Genomic DNA, 27,656 nt, shown 5'->3' with positions numbered 1-27,656 from the left:
AAAACAAGAAAAGCTACCAAAAATTATATTCTGGAAATATAAAATACAACACAAATATATAACGTTATCCAACAATAGAAGTAATGCTATCAAAACTCGACATAAATATTGCACTCGTATTCATATCATTTCATTTAGGATTTTCGATTTTAACTGGTAATTTTTAGTAAACCCATTTTACTTTTTATTTTTAAACATTTTTTTTCCATATATGAGGATGCTAACCAGTCAACATTCAACCATTATTTCGTTGTTCATCCAACAGCATTTAAGATTTCATTAGTTTTATTTATTGATATTTTTTTCTCTTTTGTCTTTAAAGACTGAAGTTCATTTTTATCGTGAATTTTTATTTGGTATTTGATCTTCTACTCTTTGTCTATAAAACAGGGAGGTTAATTGTAGCGCTTACAGAAATAGTATTTAGAACCCCTTCCTCTCCCCTAAGCAAAAAGAAAAGGAAACAGTTGCAAAAATTGCTAAAACAGATGTAAAGGAAACTAAACAAAAATTAGTGTTAATTTTTATGAATGAACTCAAGGGTACTTCTAGGGGCGTTTTTTTTTTTTTGGGGGGGGGGGGCAACGGGGTGGTTGCCCCCCAGTAATTTGGAGACAAAAACTATTATATATCCTATGCCCCTTGATTATCTTGATATGGACCCCTCCCCCCCAATAAAATTACTGGAGCTACCAAGCTTCTGGATACTTCTGGGATCACAACATCTTATAAGCCGTCAAGCTACCAAAGGTACATAAAAAGGTTATTTTTTAGTTTGTTTTTCAATTTTTTCTTTGTATCAGATGTTCCTTTCTTTGTTAAGCGTTTTGACAAACTTTTGCTACTAAAGTTATGGCTGAACGTTTCACAAAAGCTGACCGTGTGACCCATTAATAAAATTTAATCAATATTTTCAAAATCACTTTCAATACAATTTTTTGAGGGTCCATAGTTACCAGTTTTTTTGCCAGATTTTTCCCCATCTTTTTTTAGCATTGATAGTCGAATCTAATCACCGAGTAGACCAATTAGTCTGAGAATATAAATAAATAGGTTAACAATATCAAGGTACAAATTAAGCGCAGCAAATATGTATTCTTCTGGTGAAATGGAATACCGGTGTTTTCCACCCATCATAATTTGTAAGTCAAAAACTAGATAAAATGAGAAAACTAATGCGCCCAATGAAGCGTAAAGAATTTGTAAAATTTTTGACTGAAATATAAGAGCAAATAATCCGAACATCAGTAAGCAAATGCCTAAGCACAGAAGTCCTCCAGCCATTGCAGTGAAGTCGATTTTAGTTTGAAATGAGAATAATGTGAGTGCCAGTGTAATTATTGCAACGATTCCTATTGCCAGCAAGACGTCGTCCGCCTGAAAAAAATAATATCTGATAATTATCAGAAGAGGAGATTATCAGTGAAGGCCCAGCTTTTATCATGGTCAAAAGCTGTACCCGAAATTCAGAAAATAAGGTTTTTTTCATTTCTTGTAATAAATGTCTGCTTTGTGGTTTTAATAAAAAACGTCCACAAATGTAACAAAATTCATCAGAGGTCGTTTTGCAACATCTACGCTGAGAACCTGCTATTTTTCGATTTGAACTATTAAAGCACGCGACCGCTCTTAACAAAGAAATTTTCTGTTTTATGTCGCCGGAAACAACTAAATAAGGCTGGATTACAGGGTTGCCAGCAGAGGTTGGCGTGGGCATTTGACTCTAAAATCATGAAAATTGAACGATTTCATTTGTTGTTATAAAAAAAAACCCAGACGTAATGGGACTTTATTACATTTAAATAACAACATGAATTAATTATGAAAATTGCAATTTGGTTATTGTTTAAGGTTCACTGTAGACCAAAGTAATCAAATAAAATGTAAACTTAAAGGGGCGAAATGGGTTTGCTTTCCTCTAAGGTGATAATGCTCGTAAAACACATGCATAAGAGCAAAATTATCCCTGAAATAAGCTTATCAAGTCCCATCCAAATGCAACAGGATTTAAGGGTCCTTTAATGTGAATCCAAAATGAGCTTATTTTTAGTATCCGGAAACGGCAAGCAAAACCACTGTAGCTTGATATAATGAATATATATCTCAGGAACCCGTAAACCTAGCAAATCTGAAAATTTTTTGAGTAAAGAGTAAATAAGTGTCTCCGACTTTTTGCTTTATCCTGAGTTTTGAGATGAAGGCAGTAACGTTGGAATAAAAACCAAACATTCTATGAAAACTAATTGCAGAATCTTGGTTTATATACCATCTTAATTTCTGTTTTCAAGGACCATTGTAGTATCTAGCCACAGCCCATCCGACCTATCCAAAAATAAAACCTGATGAAAAGAACAATCTTTTTTCATATTTACCATGCTTTACATATTTTTAATTTTCTTTCCTCTTATCACAACTAAAAACACTGAAAAAAAAAATCTAGGCTGCGTAAGATACCCTGGGATTGAAATTGTTTGGAACAATCAAAATGGAAAGATCCCATTTGATACATTAAATTCAAAGTATTTTTGCTCTCTTTCAGGTAAAATGAATCTGAGAGAATATTTAAAATATTTTGGGATTAAAGAAAGGCAATCCCTTCTTCCCCTAAATATAGTCCCATCTATGAGGTAAAAGGATACTGTCTCGAAAAATAACTTTTCATTTCGTGTATGCATTGGACCTGGTTGTCAGCGTTATCGCCAATATAATAGTGTCTCAAGCACTTTCTATAGGAATTTGCATTCATTCGTGCAAATGTCTGGTTACAGTTAGGAAGCCTACCCAAGTATTTAATCTCACTCCGTTTAAAATTGTAATGCTGCACACCCTGTGAACCATAAGGGTATGTTACCATATGTAATTCTTCGTCGCATTCCTCTTGTTCTGAGTATTATGAACTTTCAAGCTCATGTTATTGTTATCGGGCACAAAAAGTTTTATATGGGGCTCCCACGGCATCAAATAAAGTTAATAAAGCTGTCCACAAAGTTAATAAGCCATTTTCCTGGCATAGCTTTGTTGACTTTATTGCTGTTAGGAAAAGTTGAACTTTATTTAACTTTTTCAAGAAAGTCCGCAAAGTTCAGGCAATAGGCGAAGACTTGTGGAAAAGTTCACATAAACCACACACAAATAGGTGTCTTCGTATATAATGGTGTATAGTTGTTTAAGTATTTTGCTTGGTAAAACAGTAAGGGCTAGACAAAAATTTTGTTTATCTTATTAAAATAAACAGTTATTAAATGTTATTACATTTATTAAAATGTTATTAAAATAAACATTAAATTTTATAAGATTATTTATCTTATAAAATAAACTTATTATTTAATAAGTCTAACTTATTAAAAGGAAAAAAAAAATATTAAGAAAACGGTTTTCTCAGCTCCATGTCCGCTTAATTCAGTTATTTGCTCTGAAAAATGCTGTAAAATCAAAAAGGTGAAGTTGTTGTGTGAGTGGGACAAACCTTATGGTGAGCAATTTCATGAAAAATTATATCAACTTTGATGATGCCATGGGGACCCTGTATTAAAGTGCAGTTAGTCTACCCTCTGGTGTGCTGATCAGAAAACAAGCCAACAGTTTGACCTCTGTAATGAAATTCTTCGTATTTCAATTAGTCACCTGTGCCATGTCTTTGATTACATTTGGATTATGCAATGACTTGTGGTATATTTACTGGCTTAGAAAACAAAAATGTTTTAAAACCATTGATGAGAAAATGTACTTTTCAACATAAAAATTGTTTTCAACTAATTCTGATTTCAGCAAATTATCTAACGAAGGATTCCCTATAGTGATTTGTTTTTCTAGTAGCGTTTTCAGTTGGTGTCTTACGGATTTAGCGGAAAGGAAATCAATTATTAAAAGTACAAAAAGAATAATTTTCATCGAAATGTAATTATCTTGTGATTTTATACTTTCCGCTGTCTCCGTGAAACGTCAAACGAAACCGTGGCTTTTAATATGCTGTCAAGTATCTCTTTTGGGCAAAAGTACTCCAGTTTTCAGCGCTGATTGGAAGGAGAAAGCTTGGTGATTTTTTGTAGGTTTTATATTCCGGCCTAGTGTTTTTTCGAACTTGTTGACTCAAGATTTCTTTTGATTTCTAATTCATTACGCATGCCCAGAGCCATTAACAATAGAGGTGCAGTATCATAAGTCCGAATTAACCTAGATTAATTATGGGAATATTACTAAAGACTCGGAAAAATTGAAAACGACTGGTTGTAATACTAAATGATTTTTCATTAAGTAGAAAAATGGTAAAATTTAAAAATAAAATATATTTGTCAATACAAAAAAACAAATTCTAATTGAATTTTCTGCATCACAAAATCTCGAACTGAGTCTCTTTCAGACTTAGACCATAGGGACCCTATCCCCCTCCTATGTTAAGTGTCCTCCGAGAAGAGAGGTATAGGCTAGAGCCCAGTCAATGGCGTCAATGGGGGGGGGAGGGTGTTTTCCCATCCCAAGATTTTTGCCCCTCTCCTAGATTTTGTTGCCCACTTATTTTCGTATTTTAATTGGAAAATGACTTTTTCATTGAAAAACCAATAAAATTTCCTCCCCCCTAGATTTTGAAAGATATTTCCCCCCCCCCCTCCCTCCCGACATTTCCATGAGTTGAGACCACTGAACATAAGTATATAGGAATCTTTCGCACTAGCGATTTAAAAAACAGAGTAGATTAAAATTATTGAAGATTTATCCAAACCGCATGATTTCAGGAAGAGTGAATCGAAGAGCAAGATCCATAAAGCTAAAATACTTGTAAAATGAACGATAATTAAAACACAAATTATAGCACTGTAATTTAACAACTAAACGTAACCACTCGTGCGATTACTCTTAAGTAACCAGGAAACAGGGAATGATCACTAATAAACAAGCACCAAACAGGGTAAGAGAGGAATTGTAAAATAGCTCCAAAATATAAATTGAACAAAAGCAACTTTTCTTTTTTGTTCTTTTTGAAAACTGTTTTTGCTCTTCTGAAATAATTGATTAAATTACAAAAAAAGATCCAGAATTTTGAATACAATCAGACATAGCCATAAGAAATGTTAACATTAAAATCAGATATGCGGATTAGTTTTACTTACATCAAAACTTGAAGCCATAAGACCAAGCATCATTCCTTCTAAGACAGTAAAAATAAACAGGACTATGTAATTCCAAGGAGTTTTTCTTCGAAAATTATCACAGCATGCCAATACAATTATACATACAATTGTCCCAATCATAATACCTAAGGCTAGTCCTGGATGTTGAGATGTCCATTGTTTGACCCCAGGTGAATATATGAAAACGGCGATAAGCCCAGCGGTAATCGCAAGTTGGATAGTTAGAATGGTAAATACTTTCCTGAAATATGAAATTTGTAAAATTGTAAAGTTCTTTATTGAGATCTGCTTGTCTACGGTGAAACTTAAAATAAGCTCAAACTGAATAAAAACTAACATAATTGTTTTTGACGGTGGTAGGCGAATTTTGCATGCAGAACGGACGGGGGAGGGGGTCCCCAGAAATCCCCCTATCCCTTCGAAAATGTCTATCACATTCACCATTTAGCAGTCAAAGAGGAAGTGCGACAAATAGAAATAATAAAAAAAGAAGGAAATTTGGAATGTTCTACCTATATTCCAAAATATAGGCCCAAATGTATGGTGTAGAATATCGTATTGGCAGTATTTACTTAGACCTTTTTATTTATTTAAATTCTTTTTTCACGTTTTTGGAAGTTGAATTATCATAGCAGGGTAAGATAAAGGTCAAATAAAATAATGTGAAAATATAAAGTTAATGGCAACTGTAGAAAAGCTGCTCAATGATGGAAGCATGCAGAGACAAACGATTGGGAGTAAGACGCACAAGTAATTAATTACCTTGGACTTCGTCTTGTACCGACTATAGGCGCCCCTTGCCAAAATTGAACATGAACAGCTTGATGGATATTGCTTACCCGGAACTCACATCGGGCGGCAATGTTCCATCAATATGGCCTTTTTTTTAAAATTTTGAGGGGTACCCCTCGTGGGGTTGGACTGATTTTAAGGGAGTAGCAGGTATTGCTATTTCATAATCCTTAGGCTAGTTTAATAGATGACATAAACTCAATTAATGATTAGAACTGAGTGCCTTCCGTCAAGACGTCGAATGGAGTGTGTTGGATGTCATAGATGATATCCATTTTATTATCAGATAAATTTTGTCTCATTTCGTATCAATTCGCCTTTTCGCTTTTCTGTTACTCTTTAAATGCCTTGATGTTAAAGTCTTTTGGCTCTACTTTAAGAAGTAACATTCGGTTCTCCATCTAATATTTCTTAAGCGTTAAATTGGATTTAAATCAGGTTTTGCATGATTCATATCAATTCCGTTGTTTAGTCACTATAATCACTATGTGGCTGAGTACCCTTTTGGATACAGTTGTGTTACGTGAGTTTAATTGACCAATTCTTCTTTATTTGGTTGCACTTTTCTTTATATTGAACTATACCAATTTTTGCCAGTATTAGAAGCGTCATATACGGGTTCAATTTTGTCCTGACTGTCGTCTGACAATTGAAAGTGAGTCCCTTTCTTATTCCACGAGTGATTATTTCGTTACCCGAGACGCATTGGCAAAGTTTGTCAGAGCTGATAGTAGAAGAAGCCCTTATACCACAGGGCGAACACCATGTATGGGCATTGAACTACTTAGAGTGAGGACGTTAGAATTCAATTGTCATTTTGAAGGGGAGTGCAATGTCCTTTGAATACAACTGGTACAAGATCACGTGCCTCTTTCTTGACCAATCACCAGTTAGAAATACTGGGATAACAAGGTGACATCAGAGCAGACTTCTGGAAAATTCATTAGCATGGATTTACGTAATTTTCTGTTATATCAAAATTCCACCTTGAGACATTGCTTATATTGTTCGCGTTTCGAGGCTAAAGTGACAGTACGTTTCATAGAATTATGGAGCAAACACCAACAATGGATGATTTAGAAGTTATTGTAACGCAAATTCATAATGTAAGTTCTGTATATAAATAATTAATTGAGATATTTACAAGGTGAATTATTAACAAAACATATTAATGACTAATTTGGTTATAGCACTCGATGCCTTTTTTGCTCTTTCTAAATATAATCATTTTTTTGTCGGAAATGAATTTTAGCTCCACCACACCAATATATTCAAATTCATGGTATATATTTGCACATTAGAGGGGGTGGGGTTGCATGAAGTCATTGTTAAGTATAAACCAGCTAGAATTTTTTTATCTGATCGCATCAATTTTCTACTAGACTAGATTTTGAAAATGTCGTTTTGGTATACATTTTAAGCCTACATGAAGTGTGTATGTTAACGATATTTTTCTATCTAATTTTAACCCTATATGCTGGAACTTTGTTATCAATCCTATATATCTAAATACCCCCTGTTTCTAGAGCTTGTAAAATTTTGAAAGTTATGGGTCTGTAGCCTACCTAGCTATCTAAATTTGACAATTACCCCCCCCCCCCACAATTCCGGGTTTTAGACTTTTTAGCCTTCTATGTTTTTTCATTAGACCTGGTTTTTAGAAGCATAATTTCTAAGATATTTACAGGATTGTATGCTATACTATGGCTTTTTTGTGCCATTCTGTTCTATAGGCCTTTTGTTAAGGAAACATGATACTATGCATTATATGACACGCGAAAGAAGTCAAGTTCGGCTAATATGAAATAAAATAGGATGAAAATATAATAGTTAAGAAACGAATTTGGTTTATACATTTTCACATTAGGGGGGATGATATAAGAATTAGCAACTTTTAAATAGTTTCAAAGATAAGATTCCTTCAAAAGTTGTAAAAATGATTTTTTTTAAGGAAACTGATTCAGTTTCCATCTAAGGATAATATTGAAGAATGGGATCCTCCTGCCATCAAAAGGACCCGAATTGAGGATGAGAAGCAATTATGTCCTACAGTAATTCACTACATTGGCTCTTTGAGATCCTATACGCAAGGAGAGAACGCGAGAGCCCATATGCAAGAAGGTGAAATGGCTACGGGTGTGACAATCTCGCAAAAAACAAATGTAAGTTTAAAATTTTATCGATATTTTCACTAAAGATTTTTCTCCCAAAAGGAAATACATCTTGCTTGGTTAATACACATTTCATTATTCTAATATCCGGTTTGAGATAAAGTCTTATGACCGTTTAAATTGGAGAATGTAATATTTTAATAATAAGATTAGAGATGATAATTAAACAGGCTGTCTATTATCTCAGAACTGTCATGGTCTGATGTCAGCATCCTTAACCGTAAACTAGTATGTGTGTGGAATGTGATTAGTTTACAGTCCATAGTTTCAAAAGAAAACATATGAGCCATGAATTTAATTGACACTTGGAAAAAATAAAATGTAATTTAAAACGACGTTAAAAAGTCGGTAGTTCAATTTTGCTTGAGACTTACAAATATTTTCATCATTTTTGGTCGTTCAGGTAATTAAGTTTCTTAGAAAACTGTTTCTGCTCTGATGCAGAACAAGGTACTTTTCGAGTATTTATATTCAATAATTGTTATTCTATGAAACCTTGATATATACGCACTTTTATTTTATCGCTATAATGAAAATAGGAAGACGCCCCTTTGCAATAGTTGGATAGAGCATGGGCGCAATTTAAGCAATTTTGATCTAGACTTACAAATATTTTCATCATTTTTGGTCGTTCAGGTAATTAAGCTTCTTAGAAAACTGTTTCTGTTCTGATGCAGAAAAGGTACTTTTCGAGTAAGGTTTTCATATTCTATGAAACCTTCATATATACACATTTTTATTTTATCGCTATAATGAAAATAGGAAGACGCCCCTTTGCAATAGTTGGAAAGAGCATGGGCGCAATTTAAGCATTTTTTTTTGGGGGGGGGGGGCAGTAGGGGAGATGAGGGGGGGGGCATTGTTTATACCATGGAATTGAAATACCTCTTTTACACTTTTCATTCAGCCATTCAACCTTGAGATAATAAACTAATTAGTGAGTCAATATAGACTGATTAAGCTATCACTTTGCAAATATATTAGTAGCCGTGATTGAAAGACCATGTCACCTCTCATAACCGTCAATGTGTCAACAAAGGACTATTGACTCCTTAATGTTTAATCCAATTTTCAACCTTCTTAAAAAATAGGGTGATTTATGTACATAGAAATTAAGTGGCTGTTTTCTTTATAGGTTAGAACAGTTTCATTGCTACCTTCACTCGAACCCGAAGAAACAAGTCACGTATCATATGATCGCATTGATGAAATGATCCAAATTGATGCACCAGAACAATTTCGTGACATTGTTAAAACACCATCGCATAACAGTGAAGGATACAGTAAATTCTTAGGGGGGTGTTATGGTAGTGGTGATTTGGAAGATATACCTGATAATATTTTTAAAGACACACAATGGACGGATAATTTGTTGGGAAAATATTTCAATGTTGATTGTAATACTTTAGATGTAGACAAGAGCATAGTTGAATGAGGGAATGCAGTTATATCACAGAGTGATCTACCATGGTTGAGCCTAAATACCATGCAAATTTTAGACAATTTTAATCGCGAGTTAAATGAGCATCCTTCCCCCCTCAGATTTAATAAATATTGCTCATTTTCAATCAAATTTAACTGAAAAAGAAAATGAAATCGCTTGGATTGACTCTCGTAGTCGTAACTCACTAGAGGCTATGTTAAGCGAACTGGGAGATTTTACTCCAAACACCAGCCCTATTGTTGAACAAAGTGGGGAAGGGGGTTTAAATAATGATATACAAGAGGGAGGGGGTTTACGTGATGAAATAAAATTCTCACCGCTACCGGAATTTCAGTAAACAAATTCAATTCTGAATACAATATACGTCTTCACTGCGAAATTTGCGATCCCTTTAATACACTGATGGCAGGGAATATTAAAACCGACCCCATAGATATTATTCATGAATATGCAGAGAAAATTTGTGCACTACTAGAAAACCGGACTCAACTGTGGGGGGGGGCAGCATCAAGGCCTCAATTGTTTTAAAAATATTTTATTTATGTGAAAATCATGGTGAGGTATATGATCACTATATGCACACCGAAACGTTGGTGGTGTACCCTCATTTGGAAAATTATGAGAGTGTCTTTATGCAATGGGTCGACAATACTGTCTCACATCTTGACAATTATAATGAGAATGTTAGTGGTTCAGTGGTTTTATTGTTTGGGAATTTAAGTGTAAATATATGTAAATTAAAAAAAAAATATTTTAAGAGGAGGTGGGGTAGAGGAGAGGTCTATAGTTTTAAAATATAATCCTGATTTAGAAGGATGCAAGGGCTTTCAACAAATCTGTTTCAAAACAGGCCAAAAATGTTTCATGTACACATTTCTCATATCGGCTTTCCCACCTCTGAAAGATGAAGCTACAAAGAAAAATTTGGACCACTAGGCTGTGCATGGAAAAGAAGGGTCTGATTTCCCCCGAGTAAATTTCTCTTGTTTAACATAAAAATTTCAAGTAACACTCAGGGGAATAGATATTTTTGAACGGGCCAACGCGCATTTAAATTATTGCTGTTACAGTGCTGCAATATGAAACAGAATTTGAAGAGGGTGTGCGTTCTCATAAAAAGGGGTATTATTTCCAGTAATAGCGCCATCTATTGAATCTGTGAAACACTGGGTTTAGATGTTGTACACACCGCCTAGTGAACCTAATTCAATCGGTCATTTCAATACCATTACGGATATTAGTAGAATTGGAGGGGGGGGGGGGGTAAGAAGAAGGGGGTATGTTACTATTGCCCAATGTGTGTGTCTTGATTTCGTAGGGAATTGAATCAACAAAATCACATGAAACACTGCAAAAGACACGACTATCAATCATTGGAGACAGTTGCTGGTGACCGGGGAATTTTACGATTTAGAAATTTTCAGAATACACTTATGCAAAGTGATAAAATAAGTTTAGACTGTAAGGCCAAGCTCACAGGTCAGAGTGACCCACAATTTCCAAATCGTATCTAAGAACATCAAGCTATTGCAGTTTCCTATGTCCATGCGCAGAGAGACTGCAGTAACACTATGAGTCTCTTATAAATACTTGAGATGTTGGACAAGAAAGATTTTATGACCAAAGCATAGGATAAATCAATTGTCACTGTAAAGGGAGCTTTCTCTCTCTTGAGACACACAAACTACCCCATAACACTATAAGCTGACTATCACCTAACCGCCAGAAGTAAGAAAAGATACTGGTTGATCATGGGGGATTTTGAGAAGGAGGCTAAGGGAGGTAAGAATAGAGGAAAAAGACTGAGGGGGGAGGGAAGGGGAAAGTCAGAGATCATGATCACTTGTGGCTGGAAATATCCTCAGGGGGTAATTATTTTACGTGGCTTAGCATATACCAGTTTTCATTCACAATTCAAATTACGATTTGAAATTTATCTTATTGGCTTTGGCACGTATGCACAGGTAGGGAGGGGGTGCAGATGGTCCATGGGTAAATAACTCATTTACCTACAATATTATACCCAAATCTGTTGAGAAGTTGTTGCTTGTAGAATTCAAATGGCAGGCAATGGATAATGGGCATACGTGCTGGAATAAAATTCGTTTTTTAGATTCATATAGTTTTTTCCCCAAGGCTGTGAGTCAACTAATTCAAGTGCAGAAAAGTGACGATTTCAATAGTTTCCCTCTGTTCAACCAGTGCTTTCCAGATAATAAAATAAATGAATTACGGACTTACTTTTAAAGGAAAATATGCGTTTGAATATTACAACTCTGGCGCAACGTAGAGTTAGGAAAAACTCCCTCCAATTGAAGTGTTCTATAATTCACTTACCGATAGTGAATACAATGCCAAGGACTATGAATTTGCCAAGAGAGTATGGGCTAAGGGTGGTTGTAAAAATAGTTGGGATTATTCTAGAATCTACTTGGCAAGCGATGTGTTAACTGTTTTAGACATTTTCTGGAAGAACACATACCAAAATTATTCAGAATTTTGACTAGGCATTGGCTATTATTTTTCAACACCGTACCTCGTCATGGACTTAATTATAAAAATCAGTAGGGAGGAAATAGGTTTGATCACCGATGTGGATCAACACCTATTTGTAGAAAGATCTATGAGGTGGGAATATGCTTTTCACGGGGATCGCATCCTAACAACTGATCCAAGTGGACAGAACTCTGTTGATGATGTAAAGTACAATACTCTTTTTCTTGACATGAATTCACTTTACCCCTCGGCGATGTCTAACTATAGTTTACCGTGTGGCAATTACAAATGGCTTGAAAATCCTTGTGCCCTAGATTTTCCTGACATTCACACTGTCGAGGAGAATAGTCCCCAAGGATGGTTTCTTGAAATTGACGGTCACATACCATTGAAACTCCACGACACTGTAAAAGATTTTGTTTTTCCGTGTGTAAATAGACCGGTTACCAAGGACTCTTTAAGTCCATTCAATCGGTCTTTGGTCAAGGATTTGGGGATGCATTGGACCCTCTCCAATTAGAAACTAATTACGGATTTGGGCCCAAAACAGAATATTGTTGTTCACCATGTGCTATTGCGGTGGATGGTGACCAATGGTTTCAGTGTCACAAAGATACACAGAGCCCTGCAATTCTATCAGAAACCCTACTTGAAAACGTTTATTGACACTTTTGTCAGTAAACGTTCTCAGTCAAAAAGTATAGTTCAAAAACAAATTTATAAACTCATTTTAAATTCAGCTTTTGGAAAAATATCTGAAAGCGTGCGAAACAGATCACGTTGCGACTTTGTAACCTGCCCACAAGAATGTGCACGAATTGTCGCTGATCCTAACTTTACAACATTCACAACTATAGACCCGAATATGGTTCTGCTGTACAGAAAAAAGAGAAATGTTGATCTGAATAAGAATATCTTGGGGGAGTTATGTACTTGAAATTTCCAAGACACTCATGTTGACCTTCTTGTACAATGTGGTAAGGTACAATGGCCACGGGAGGGGGAGGTTCAAGTGTACTATAGGGACACAGATTCTCTATTTTTAAAAGTTAAAACCGAGAATTTATTGGATGATTTGGAAAATGGTGTGCACGTTGGCCCGTGGAGAGGTTACAGCAATTGGAATGAGAGCATCTATCCAGAGTTGGTGAAACGCCAGGCCCCCAATCAACTATTAATGTTAAAGTAAGAGACGGGGAGCGATTTAATATCCAATGGGGTGTTCCCCGGTGCAAAAGTATACTGTGTGGAAACACACGAGAAAGATGTAAAACAAACGTGCAAAGGAGGGCTTACACTCTTTGTAAAAAATAATTTCAACAGGAGTGTCTATAGAAACTGTGTGGACAGTTGTCTAGTGCCAAAAGCGAAAGTACTGACAATTCTATCTCTACAATATAAGAACCATACTGTTAGAGTTAAAAAAAAATGCCATTTCTTGCATATCCGACATGGTCTATGTACTCGTGAATGGTGTAAGGGTACTCCCCCATGGACACTATAGAATTTCAGATCGAGTTGAATGTATGGACTATCAAAAACAGCTTGGTCTGGATAGATTAATTTAAATTCAAAAATAGTACTTGGTGGGTGGGGGACAACAACAATTTCTCAATATAATCTTCATTCCATTGCCATCATCGTCATCATTTAACTTTTACTGCAGCTGCTATTGTATACAGAATTAGTTTTACTGCAGCAGCTGGCCGCCCTTTCTGGCCCCGCCTGTGGCCCCCAGCCTTCGTCCCCGGAGAGGGTTGGGGGGCCTCACCCGCGGCCGGCCTTCGGCCCCGGCCCGACCTTTGGCTCCTGAGGTGGGGGGATTCTCCTCTTTTAAATCTTGTCAATAGTGTTTATTCTATTAGTCTACAAATATGTTCAACTGTACTACTATTGCTGTTCTTGCTGTTCTTGTTGTATTTTATGTTTCTTTTTTTTCAATAAATGAAAAATATTGAATTGTTTTTTTGCTATTATTGCTGTTGTTGTTGTACAAAAAGTGTTGTTAATAAAAAAAATGTTTTTGTTGTTCTTGTTGCTATTGAATAACGTACTAGGTAGATCTAGGGTAAAATTATTATTATTTATTCATTAGACAAGTATGGTTTATAGTTAGTTGTATTCCAACTGTTGTCAACAGCAGCAGCAGTATGTATCAATTTAAAACACCATTCAGATCGTTTCTCTGTGGCCCGTCAATGTCGGGGAAAACGACACTTTTAGCTAAAATAATAAAAAATTGTAATAAAATTTTTTTGAAAAAACCAAAGAAAATTTACTATTGCTTTAGTATTTGGCAGGAGTCCTGTGATCAAATAAAAGCTATTGCCACTGCTACATCCATGCCAATACAATTCATACGGGGACTTGACGTTTTCAATAGTATTGAGCCAAACTCGTGGCTGATTATTGATGATTTAGCTGAATCCATTGAACAGTTCTCACAGGGAATGCTACAACTGTTTACTGTACACTCTCATCATGAACACATTTCCATAGCCCTAGTTCTACACAATCTGTTTCATCAGAGTAAGTGTATGAAGACCCTTGCTTTGAACTGGACCATCTGTATTATCTACCGAGTTGTTCGTAATTCAAGTTCTCTAATAACTCTCAATAAACAAATATATCCCGGTGCCCCCAAATTTCTTTTTTCAGCGTACAGTCATGCGACAAATAAGCCCTACGGGTACATTTTGCTATATCTTAATCAGAATACACCCGAGGATCTGCGTGTAGTCACAGATATTTTCGACAATGAAATTATTGTATATCCTCTGGTAAACAGTAGAAAGGGCGATAAGTTGCCATCATAGCACTGAATAAACTACAGAGAAATAGACGCTCATTTTCCGTTATAAGCACTTCAAAACTACCATTTAGGAAGATCCTACTAAAACATGGTGTTGACAAAGAATTTTAATCTAATATCTGAACTTTGTTTAAATTTAACTGAGGATATTCTACACTTGCCAGAAGGCATTAGACAACAGACAAAGCAACATCGTTCCACTCTACGTGCCTTGGCTTGCAAAAACAAAGGAAAGGATTTTAAAAGAAAACGTCTCCTTCAAGCGGGCGGTAGCTTTTTTATACTTTTGCTACCAATAATCACAGGACTTGTAAACAGTTTTCTCTAGATGGCTAAACCCTACAAATTGACTCCAATAGAACTGGTCCTTTCACCAGTTGAACACTTTGAGGACAATCTAAACAAATTCATTAATGATGAAAATATTGTCGATGATAAAAAGCTAGTTTTACTTCAAGATGCATGGCGTCGCGTAGACAAACATAGACCTTATCGCGAGAGACCCGCCGCCGTCGAAGTCACATATCGCTACCCCCCCAAATAGGAAACATCTCCTCAAGATATTGCAGCAGCAATACGATCAAAGAAAAAAGACTTGAATTCAATAGTGGCATCAATTGGATCTCTATTGCCATTGACCTATCGAGAACAGAGTAAAACAATACTAACATATTTCATGCTGGAAAGTGATGATGATCACGTTCAAGTTGATAGCACTGGGAAACGAATTATAATTCAGGGAAAAAGTTGTAATCTACTCGATTTAATTTGTGATATGGTTACAAATTGTAAAGGACTTTTATCATTTGACAATAATCTATAAAACTTTCTAAATACATCAAACTTTCCCAAAAGTCTTATTGGCAATAAGCAAATTCTAAAGAAATTAAAGGAATATAATAGAGGTGTCAGCCCTCCAACAACACCATGTAAAAGAGAAGAAGAAGAATAAGATTTTAAATCAATCATGGAAAATACTAGCACTCCTAGCAGAAGCAGCAGCAATGATTTGACAACACCAATGATGATGGCTAGACAAAGGCGAAGACGTATTGATATCAACTCACCGTCATATGCACTACCCTCCAGTGTGCAAAAGGGTAGTGGGCATTACACTACGTGTTTGCGTTCAAAATAGATGAAGCTTTAAAACATGTCTATGAAAATATTTGTGAAGTGGGAACTCTAAGTTCCCACACAACACTTTCTAAAGTTGCCTCTGACGTAGGTGGAAGCACTTTAAAAAATACAAAAGATTATCTTGAAAATGAACCGAGTAAAATTCTGCATCGGAGTCGTAGGCTTCGTGGCAAACAATATCGACAAGCTAAAGCCTTTTTCCCTCTGCATATAATGCAAACAGATCTTTTAACTCTAGATGTGATTCAAAGACGTCACAATATACCCTACAAATATATTCTAGTGGCAATCAGTGTCTTTAGTCGCTATGCATATGCTATTCCCTTGCGATCAAAGAGAGGTGTTGAAGTTGCTCAGGCTTTAGAAAGTATTCTTGAACAAGATTGCTATAGAGAAATTCAAAGTGACCGCGGTAGAGAATTTGTTAATCCTCATGTAGAAAAGGTTCTATTGAAATATAATACAAAACTATCTTAGTCACAGTCCGATAAAGGCTGCATTGGCTGAACGATTCATAAGAACGATTCGTCTATTACTTTCAAGATATTGGACACTAAAAAATACTGCTGCTTTTATTCATGATTTAGATAAAATCATGCATATATATAACCAACGACCACATCGACCTCTGTCCAGTATTAGCCCTCGGGAAGTTCATTGCAGTGAAAAACATTTGACACTTTTCTTAGACAATATCCCAGTGAAAAAAAAACGAAAAAAAATGTGAAGAAGAAATTCAATGTTAGCCTTACTGTTCGAATTAATAGAACCACCAATATTTTTGAAAAGGGGAATTATTTATGGAGTAGTGAACTTTTTAAAGTGTCTAAAATCCTAGACACCGAACTCACGACATATCCGCTGTGAGAGACCAAAGATGATGAGATCCTCGATAGTTTTTATGAATATGAACTACAGAAAATTAGAAACAATAGTGAAATTTATCAAATTGAAAAGATATTAAAGATCCGTACTTGCAGGGGCAAGAGACTGTTGCTTGCTCGTTGGCTAGGATACAACTCTGATTTCGATTCTTGGGTTGCAGTTGAAGACATTAACAATGCCCAATGATTTCTATGTGCCATTCATGTCCAAGGTCTCCAACCCTCTCTACAATGATTTGAATAAAACAAGGGATTTGTGGACGAAAATCTCCCACTTTCAAATTCGATGGCGCATATGAAAAGGCTCTTGTCAACTGTATTCTCAAAATACCTATGATATCCTGAGATAAGATCGCAAATATGATATAAAAATTAGAACTTATGATTTGCCGCAACCACCCGATAGTGAGCAGCATAAAGTTCAAATGATCAATTGGATAGATTGTCCTTGTGTTGAATTGACATATGAAGAAATCACTTGCATGAATGATTTATGTCCTTCTACCAATAAAATAATTTCCGCTCGTAAAAAAGTAGCCTTTCGTTTCAACTATTCAAAGAAAGGGGACAAGATCTACATTGTTTCACCCATTGCCGGTGAAAAGGTTATTCTCAATGATAATCTAAAAGATATTCTTGGCTTTAACCTCTATATAATCAATGGTAAGTGCCGGAAACACTAGTTTTATTTTTGCTTACTACCCGCCAGCCTTCTCCACGGACACTTGTATATTTCTCTATGCTTCATTTGTTGAAACATCCAGAGTTGGCAATAGCAATATCCCCCTCCTACAAGTTCTTTAATGAAAAACCATTTAAGATCATATTCTTCATTACTATATAAAGCGTCTTCAGTATATTCTCGTAAAAACTTCCAATTTGTAATTCTTCCAGTTAGCACTAAGAACTGAACCAGGTGAACTCCTAGCAATATGAAAAGGTGTGGCTGTGATTACATGCCATTTTTATCCTATCGTTGTCGGCGTTAAACAAACAAGATGTCTAATAGAAAAGTGGTATTCTTTTTTCCTGATATTGACTGCTATGTTAATACTCTTTGCCCAAGACAAGTGGGCAATGGAATAGACTATTACAAAGGTCGTTCATCAATGTCTGGCTATGGTCTTGGCAGTTGGTTTGCTAAGCTGTTTCGCTCTGCACTACCTCTTGCTAAAAAATATATTGTACTGGCTGCGACAGATTTTGCATCCTCTACACTATAGGAATGGAGCTCTAGCAAGGATTTTAAAAAAAGTGCTTCGGAAAATCTTATGTCCAGTGCGCGAACCCTTGGTGAACAATTGAAATTTCAACAAAATGGAAAAGGTTTAAAAAGGTTGAGAAACAGTGCACCACTCATCAGTCTCTACTCAGATCAAAAACGAAAGACGTCACCCCTCTCATAGAAAAGAAAGAAACAGACGACACGTACAATAAACAGAAGAAGAAGCCCCAGGAAGAGAATCGTTAGATCGAAACTGGATTTGTTTCATAGACTGAACAATGGCATATCTACCGCATAAGGATTCCCAACCTTCAATCACTTCATCTTTAATTCTCTTCAATGCAGAAAATGTTGATGTGAGTGTAAAACATGGATACTATGAACAATTTTATCCACAACAAATGCTCTCCGATAATATCCACTTTCAAATTTATTCCATTGAGGATTACTTCATGGACATGTCTTCGACATTTATAGATTTACGTATGATAGTCAAGAAATCTGACAATGGAATGCCAATTCGAGCTGATGGATTATCCTATGAAAATTGTATATTACATAATTTATTTCGTCAAATGAGTGTCTACCTAAATGGCACTTTGGTGAGCACAAGCAACAATCTCTCAAATTATACAAGCTATATGCAGTTCATGTTGATGATACCCAAGTCATACAAGGAATTGAGAGGCACCTCCAATGGATATGAATACATTGTAGATACTAATAGTACAGATGCACTTAAAAATGCTACAACTAGTGAATTACATCTAGTTGGGAAAATATATCATGAGATATTGAATATACCCCAATGGCTACCACCAAATATTAAAGTGGATATAAAATTGACGCTTGCTCCATCCAATTTTATTTTACGAAAGGAACTTCCTGCCAATCCTTATGTTACTCTCTCTCACCTCGGCAATACTACATGTACGAAAGCAGCAGGTTATGAGTTCTGTTGCTTTGGCAGTGGAAAAAACTGAGAGTCAGTGGAATATTAAACTCCTTGTTCTTCATACAATCACCAATCAACGTCATATTGCCACAGGCTCACGCATCTTTACCGACTCATCCTTTATCAATGGCGAAATTGGCATTGGCATTGGCATTTGTAAAAAGCGCTAGTGCAATAGGAACGTGGACTGGATGCCGACATAAATTTGAGATCTTTGGGCTTTCATCTCTTGTCTGCAAAGTAAATGGAATCCCACTCTACAATCCATCTTTTGATAAATCCTATAGGACTTTGTATGAGTTGACAATGCGAACCCTAGATCATGATTCACAACTATTTGAAAATTGTTAAACCGAAGAAATGTTCGCTAAAACACATAGTATCATTGTACTAGACCTGTCTTGCACCCAGGATATGAGTATAGTACGAACGAGGAGTGTGTGTTTAGAGTGTACATTTGCCAACCCATTACCTGAGAGTATTGCACCAGTCTCATTAAAACAATTTGAAACCTATTGGGAAATCACTCCCGAAGGCAGTGTTCTACTAGACCTTGTACCATGAACACCAGTCAAATAATCAATGTATTTAATATGGACTCCTACATGTCCAAATACATATCATATTGTCTACCCTCAGACTTTCTTGGAAAAATTCAAAGTGCCAACAATACCCTGATCATTGTTAATAGCAGTTTGTCGACTGTGAATACTGGCCATTGGCTGTGCATCTTTCAAACAATGAAGACGATTGAATTTTTTGATCTTCTCGGCCAACCCTATACATTCTACACTCCACACATCAACAACTGTATTGAAAGCAGTGGGAAAACTATTATTCAAAATCGGAAGAGAGTGCAGTATCTAACGACTATAAGTTGCGGTTTCCATGCGCTACTATATTTCGTGTTCAGACGTCGCGGCTATACTTACAAGCAGTTTCTCAATATTTATGTAGACAATCCACGTCTGAACGACTTTATCGTTGAAAATATCCACTCAGACTGTATAATATTGATGTTAGTGGCCTACGAGTAAAGTGCTTAAAAATGTATGTGAATTTGTTTATTAATAAAAAAAATGTATACAACAACAATGTCTTTATTCTACACTTTAGATTTCTTCTTCTTCGGTGTATAGGCAACTGTCGAGAACCACTAATGCTGGTAGATCATTTGAATTCTCTGTATATTGATCTTGATTGACTGCAAAGTCAGGGTCACATTTTCTACAGTACAATGTAACTTCAAGTCAATGATACTATTTACATTCATATTGTGAATTTAACTTGATTCAATTTGTCTATTTGAAGCAATATCACATACAGTATTTTCAAGTGGTGAATCACATTCGGTAACAGCCAAATAAAAATCACTAGGTTTATAGTCATAATAGGCAGTGTTGTCACAACGATGACGCAGAAACCAATTTGTCTTGTTACCCCAACAGTTTAATCGTAGACCTGATTCTTCCTCCCAAAATAATTTAAAGCCACGACGATACCAATCTCGTAGAAATAAACTAAAATCACGTTTAGGATTTTTCCAATCATACCAGGTAAGTATTCTCCCACTGATCACATTTGTCATAGTGACAATCGGAGCATAGTTGCCCTATAGGGTGAGATTCACAAATCTCTTCAAGACATGAATTACAGCCTTTAATTTGTACTGCATATCCTCTATGTAATTTAAATGGATTGCATAATTTGCACTTTTCATTATATCCATCAATAATTGTACAATTCACACATGATGACCAACTGTCAAGAGTGTACATACATAGTGGACATGTATAGATTATTTTTGGTTTCCGGTGTGAACTCTCTCACAGATAAAAAGAAACTGATCCAGTGATCCACGTTCGATAAATGCAGAGGGGGATAGGAGAGTAGCAACTCTGTGACGTTACATAACCTGTTTCGAAGAGAGAGCCATCTACATACAATCTATGGTATTGTTTCAAAAGTATCCACGATATTATTCTGCTTTGTTTCAATTAATATATCAATAAAATGAGTAAAAACATTTGAGTCACGTCGTAAAAGCTTCATACAAAAGTCCAATGGAGGTGAGTCAGTTTTCATTTTATTGTCAAATGTTCCCTGAGAGAATATCTTCCGTTGAAGAGATAACTCGAGAAAATCGTCATCCAGACTCAAATCTTTTTCCATAATCACAAGATTCGACTTAATTCTCTCTTTCGCAAATTTATTCATTTTTCAATGTTAACACTCTCATTGCTGACTCTAGACTAACCGTAATTCGTTCTTCTTCAAGAATATTCGATAACATAAAAAAAATCTAAAAATAGAAAGGAACATTTTCGATGTCGAAATAATTTTATTGAGCGTCTATAATTACATCAATAATATATACTACACATATACAATTGCCGATATAACGTATTGTCTTCTATATACTTCACTATTGCATTTAAAGCACTTTTAAGTCTATTCATATGTGCTATATCAACTTTTGCAATGAAGCATAATTGGTCCTCCAATTTAAATTTACTCAGAGATAAAACTTATCTTGCATATACTTCATTCCATTCAAGACAAAGCCGTGATCCTCTCGTGATTTCTACCGCAATATTTGGTGCTCTTGTATCATTGCTGTTGCTACCAACTCCACTATCAACTTCTAATAGTGTAGACATTCTACTCATTATTGCAAATATATCTCAATGAATAAATATAGGAGTATAGTATAACTGTTCTCTTCACAAATTCTATTTCCACAATAATAACAACTATACTGAAAATGCTTCCTTATATTAGCTGCGCGTGACAAAACCTCTTAGAGCTTTTGAGCGAATCCAGTGTTGAAATTCTCCGATAACTGGTAATGTCACCTTGTTATCCCAGTATTCTAACCGGTGATTGACCTAGAAAGAAGCAAGTGGTCTTGTACCAGCTGTATTCACTGAACGTGTTGCGTCACTCCCATTAGTAGGTCAATGCCCATATCAGGTGTTCGCCCTGTGGTATAAAAGCTTCTTCTACTGCTGATCGCTTCTGCTTTGCTGAAGATATTTTCTAGAGAGGAGGAATATCAGGGTATTCCTTTTTCTTTCCGCGATGTATGGCCGGGCAATTATAGGCAATAAAAACGATAGCTAAAAGAGGTAGTTTTTCGGCGAAGTCTTCGTTATCGTACTAAGCGGAGGCTTCCTTCCCTGTGGCCTTAATAGCGTTGTATGGTGATATATACCAAAGTGATGTCCCCACACCTACCGATGTTGGTAGCAGTGATCCACACCCCAATAAAGTGTCAAACTACGCTAGCACCCTTCAATTTATTAGTTTTGGTTTGGGCCTTTCTTGCTAAACATCATCGTGAAATTTTTTTACTATTTTGGACCCCCCCCCCAAAAAAAAAAAATACTTCAAGGGCTCAAAAATCGAATTTTGGCTGTGTTGATTTTCGTCAAGTATGAGATAAACTGTTTAATGATATTCAAGATTCCCTTTTCAAGATTTTAATGAAATAAATTAAGTTTGTGAAATCTAATAGTTCAGGACTTTTAGCTCAAAAAAGTGTCGAACCCGGACAAAATTGCAATATAAACGAAAATGGTACCAAAATGATCAGAAAAAAATTCTTTACAACATACCAAAAGTCCCCATAAATCCGAGTGGAGTGAGTACCCGAAAAACAGGGGAAAAGGGAGAAATGCGGGGGACAATGGGACAAATGCCGAACATGCGCAGAAAATAGTTTAAAGTGAGTTTTCTGAGGTTTTCACATACGCTGATTACGAAATTGACATCTAAAATTCAGTATAGAAAAAGAGTACTACGGAAAACGGGCGAACAGGGGAAAGAGGAGAGAAAAGAGAAGAATACAGGGTAGGGGTTGAAATCGGTTTGCAAGATATTTTCTGGGGTATTCCTATCTGGTGATTACGAAATTGAGAACTAAAATGATATAAAAAAATTGATTAACCTAAAACGGGGAAATGGGGGGGGGGGGGAAGGGGGGGAAAAAGGGAAATATACAGGGTAGAGGTAGAAAGCATGTGGAAGTGTTTACAAGTGTTAATACAGGAGATCTATTGAGGTTCAGCTACCCCATAGGTTCGGAAAAGGCAAAAAAAAAAACATCGAATCCACAGCTCTTCGGACAGTTTGCAAGCGTCAAGTTTATTGCCCGATGAAGTGATCGTTATTGGGCTGGATTGGCTCCAGACCTCGTCATCAAGACAGTGCTGATGAAGAGCCTAAAAACACATGGAGGGCTGACAAGAGGAAAAGGGATGACTGAGCTTCAGAGAAACATATGGACAATGTCTATGCCAGTACTCGCTTCAGTGAATGATCTAATGCAGAAACTGACGGGCCTAGAATACAGTTCTAGTGAACAGCACGTTACTGCAACCGCAGCACGAGTAAAGAGAGATACTAAGGATCTACTGATATTTCTTGAATTCCTTCTAGAGAACTGTCCTTTCACTAGTTCCACAGTGCTGAGAAGTATAGGTTCCGAGCTGATTGCCCAAAAAGGCGTCAATGCAGAGGATTCTAAAGCTGTAGGTGAGCTGATGCTCCAGCGCATGTATGACCAATCTATCGAAAGTTTTCCATTCAGGAAGAAAGACAAAGTCGTTACACTGGCATCCGATGGGAACATAAGTATAGATGGCGAGATTTTGCATATCGACCCTGCACTGCTTTTTCAACGTCTTTAGACTGCTGCCCATACATCTGAAAATGACATGGCAGAAACTCAACGTTACGAACTGTGCAGTTATCCGCCCGCTTTGTTTGAGAATTTTGGCATAATGCGTCAGCCAGACAAACCTGCACTAGCGAAAGCGATATGGAAAGAAGCGAAAACGAACTCGATTCACCACCTGCCAGTGTCAGATCGTGCCACTGTAGTTGACGGAGGTTGGCTGCTTCAGCAAGTACCTTGGAAGATTGGTGATACTTATGATTCAATCTGTGACAGCTTTGTTAGTTTCGTTACTTGACGCTGTACCTCCCCTCCTGTTGTCTTCGAGGGATACAGCGCTGGTACAACCATGAAAGATGCTACCCACAACCGACGGTGTAAGGGAAACCAGCATCAAGTGATCGATTTCAGTTTAGGGATGAAGCTCCAGAAAAAGAAGGAAGAGTTTTTGAGCAACTCTCAGAATAAACAGCGAATTACAAGCTACATCGGGGAAAAACTCAGAGCCAAAGGATTTGAAGTCGTCCATGCGAAGGACGATGCTGACTATCTAATCGTGAAGACTGCCGTAACGAAAGCAGAAAACTCTGAAACAATACTTCTTGGCAACGACACTGACCTTCTGATTCTACTCTTGTATCACCTCCCGCCTCATACAAAAACACTTTACTTCGAATCGTCAACGAACGCAAAAGAAGCACTAACACGGTTCTGGTGCCTCAACGAAGTTAAAAAAAATGGGAGAAGTATCCAGGCTACTTCTGGTAGGGCACGCACTCTTGGGATGTGACACGACCTCACGAGTTTTCGGACTTGGAAAGCAAGCTGTGCTACCTCTTTTGAAGAAGAGCGAAGTGTTCAGAAAAAAATGCGAAGTGTTTCTGGATGAATCATCGTCTAGAGATGAAATTGTGAAAGCGGGTGAATATCTTCTCCTCAGCTTGTATAAAGCACGACCAAACGAAGATCTCACTAAGCTGCAACATCGAATTTTCTTGGAAAAAGTTTCTTTGTCAAATACTACGGTGTTTGTTAAGCCTGAAAGGCTTCCGCCAACCGAAGCTGCAGCTTCATTCCACTCCCAGCGAGTGCGCCTCCAGGTATCCCGTTGGAAAGGGGAACCAGCTGACCTTACCCAGCTGACTGGGGTTGGGTCCTCAGAGACCATAAATACTCACCTGTGATGACCGATTTGTTGCCCGCACCTCAGACTCTTTTGAGTGTCGTGAGATGCAACTGTAAGACTGGCTGCGAGAACTCGCGATGCAGCTGCAAGAAAATGGATTAGCGTGTACGTTCGCGTGCGGAGAATGTCAGGGTATCAACTGTTTGAACAGGGACAACGAGATTGTCGAAGACGAGGAGCTCGACTAGTGACATCAATGCTGTGTTTTTCAAGTCAACTCTACTGCCTTAAAAAGATTTTACCTATAGTTACTGAAGTTCTTTTTTTTGTTTTTTATTCAACGATATTGCCTTCGAAAGTACAAATTTTACCTATAATAGCTGAAGTTTTATACTGTGATCACTGCCAAGCGGTTGTTTTCTTTATGTTTAGTAATTCAAATGGTTGTAAGAAAAGTCTGTGATTCAAGAAAGTAAAAGTTTGATACTTAAGCGAGTTATTTTGTCCATAGGCCTACTTATTAGCCATTAGCAGCTGGTTCAGGAGTCAGGCTTCCCTTCCCCTTTTCCGTTATTTCCTCCAGTTTTGTTCGGTTTTCTTGGTTCTCGTTTTCTTTCCTTCATTTTAGGTGTCAGTTTCGTGATCAGCAGATAGGAAAATTCCAGAAAACACATCTCAAACTGATTTCTACCCCTGACTTCAATTGTCCCTTTTCTTCCCCTCTTTTCCCCTTTTCCCCCGTTATGGTGGGGCTCATGTTCTTTATTTCATTTTAGATGTCAGTTTCGGGATCAGCAGATAGAAAGACCCCAGAAAACATATTTCAAAGTGCTTTCTACCCCTACCCTGTATTTTTAATTTTTTTTCCCCTCTTCCCCCTGTTCCCCCCGTTTCCCGTAGTACTTTTATTCTATACTGAATTTTAGATGTCAGTTTCGTGATCAGCGTATGGAAAAGCCCCAGAAAACTCACTTTGAACTATTTTCTGGGCATTTTCGGCATTTTTCCCAATTTCCCCCGTATTTCCCCCTTTTCCCCTGTTTTCCGGGTACTCGCCCCACTAGGATTTATGGGGACTTTTAGTATGTTGTACAGAATTTTTTTTGATCATTTTGGTACCATTTTCATTTATATTGCAATTTTGTCCGGGTCAAACCCTAAAAGTCCTGGACTATAATTCGACTGTGGTCAAATGCATCGATTTCCTAGGTATGGGGAAGAACGATGGGATGGTGACGGTAGTGATTATTTTGATGTAAAAAAAATACTTTGAGACAGAAATTATTAGATTATTTCTTAGACAGAAACAGAATTATTCCCAAGCCTCTAAAAATGACCTTCACGTCATAAAATTTTTAGAACTCATAATTGACTATTTTATCATCTCATTTTTATGTTTTTTTTTCGAGTGTAAAACTGAAACTAAAGGGAGCAGCCACTTTGTCTTGACAGTCGTTGAACCTTACTTGTATACTTAATGCGATAGCTACCCTAGAACTTCCACTTCATTTATACTCTTTCCAGATTGTGCCTTACTGTAATTCTTGTAAAAGTTTATTGCGCTCAAATACTTTATTCTCAAATTAGTGGACTGGAGGCAATGCTCTGAATGAGTGAGGCACTATTAAAGGCATTTGCAACTCTTCTGGTCTAGAGCACTAGCCCACTTCATAATTAACATCTTTTTGTATCCTAGGTCACAGATTTAGTGCTGAAATCACGAAAGAAAAATGCTTTAGTTAACTAGTAAGTGTAAGTCCAGTTCAATTTACAGCAGAACAACAGTAAATACGAAACTGAACAGAAAGGAAGGTTTGTCACTTTAACATAATATGAATTAAAAGCTTCTAGTATCATTGACAGCTCAGGGCTACCCAGCCCAACTCAAATATTTTAAATTTGATCAATTAAATTTGACTTTGACTTATTAAAAATTTCATTTTAATCAACATACGAAGTAACACGAAAATGTAGAGACCAAAATAAAAACTAAGAAACTAAAATACTAAAAGAAAACAACTTCTCTTGTTGTTTTTTTTTTGCTTTTGCGCGTCTTCTATTTCCGGTTCAATGTAAAGCAATTGAAAAATTAGATCAATAAGATAAGCAAAAAAGAATATTTGTCTTTAAGTTTGAAATTTGCTTAAGGACATTACTGGCTAAAGTTAGTTAATGTGGGTTGCTTTTTTTCTTGAAGACAAATGTTTTTGTCCTCTTGATTTGTTCCACCTTATTTATATTTTTTATTCTTTGTCTTTTTCTTCTTCTATCGGTTTTCCCCTACACTTTGCTTCGGAACATATATGAATTAATGTTGACCTTCTGTATATTTCCTCTTATCTGTTTTTATGTCATGGAACATAAGGAATTCTGATTATGAAATATAATTAGAATGACATAATGCATTTGAAGCTTACCGTATAAAAGCATTTCTAATTTTTTTCTCAGTAAATTCAAAAACTTCTTCTTCAGAAAATGTATCCATGTTTACTATTCGATAAACACTGAATATTGATTTCTGTGTTTTTTTCTGTCATCCTCTTGTATCTCTATTTTATTATCTAGCGATTTTTATCTTGAACAAACAAAATTTCATTATAGTATATGTTATCACCTCGTATTTTTCTAATACAGAGCATCGTTAACAAGCTGTAGACGGCAGAAATTTTTGAAAGCTCGAAGCTATATGACCTGTTAAAAGGAGAAGGGGGTCAACAATTTAAAATCAATGTTTTGTGGTGGAAGCCCCACTTCTACAATAGGTTATTTTTTTTTTTTTTTTTTTTTTTTTATTATTATTGCCG

At 36.3% G+C, this 27,656-nt stretch overlaps 1 protein-coding gene across 1 annotated transcript; it reads right to left on the bottom strand.

The window, feature by feature from the left end:
* Positions 1–9: 9 nt before the first annotated feature.
* Positions 10–27,368, bottom strand: LOC148944457 (protein lifeguard 1-like). The gene is made up of 3 exons (XM_089099764.1): positions 27,270–27,368; positions 5,109–5,370; positions 10–1,377 (listed from the first exon to the last, which is right to left on the bottom strand). Exons 1-3 carry the CDS (start codon positions 27,335–27,337, stop codon positions 1,009–1,011), a joined length of 699 nt encoding a protein of 232 aa, XP_088955890.1. The 5' UTR covers positions 27,338–27,368; the 3' UTR covers positions 10–1,008.
* Between the last annotated feature and the right edge of the window lie 288 nt (positions 27,369–27,656).

The sequence above is a fragment of the Artemia sp. Qi Xiang Cuo genome, chromosome 14, assembly GCF_049724085.1.
Source record: "Artemia sp. Qi Xiang Cuo chromosome 14, ASM4972408v1, whole genome shotgun sequence".
Classification (NCBI taxonomy): Eukaryota; Metazoa; Arthropoda; class Branchiopoda; order Anostraca; family Artemiidae; genus Artemia; species Artemia sp. Qi Xiang Cuo.
Note: the sequence above shows the minus strand (reverse complement) of the source record. Positions and strands in the feature narration are given on the sequence as shown.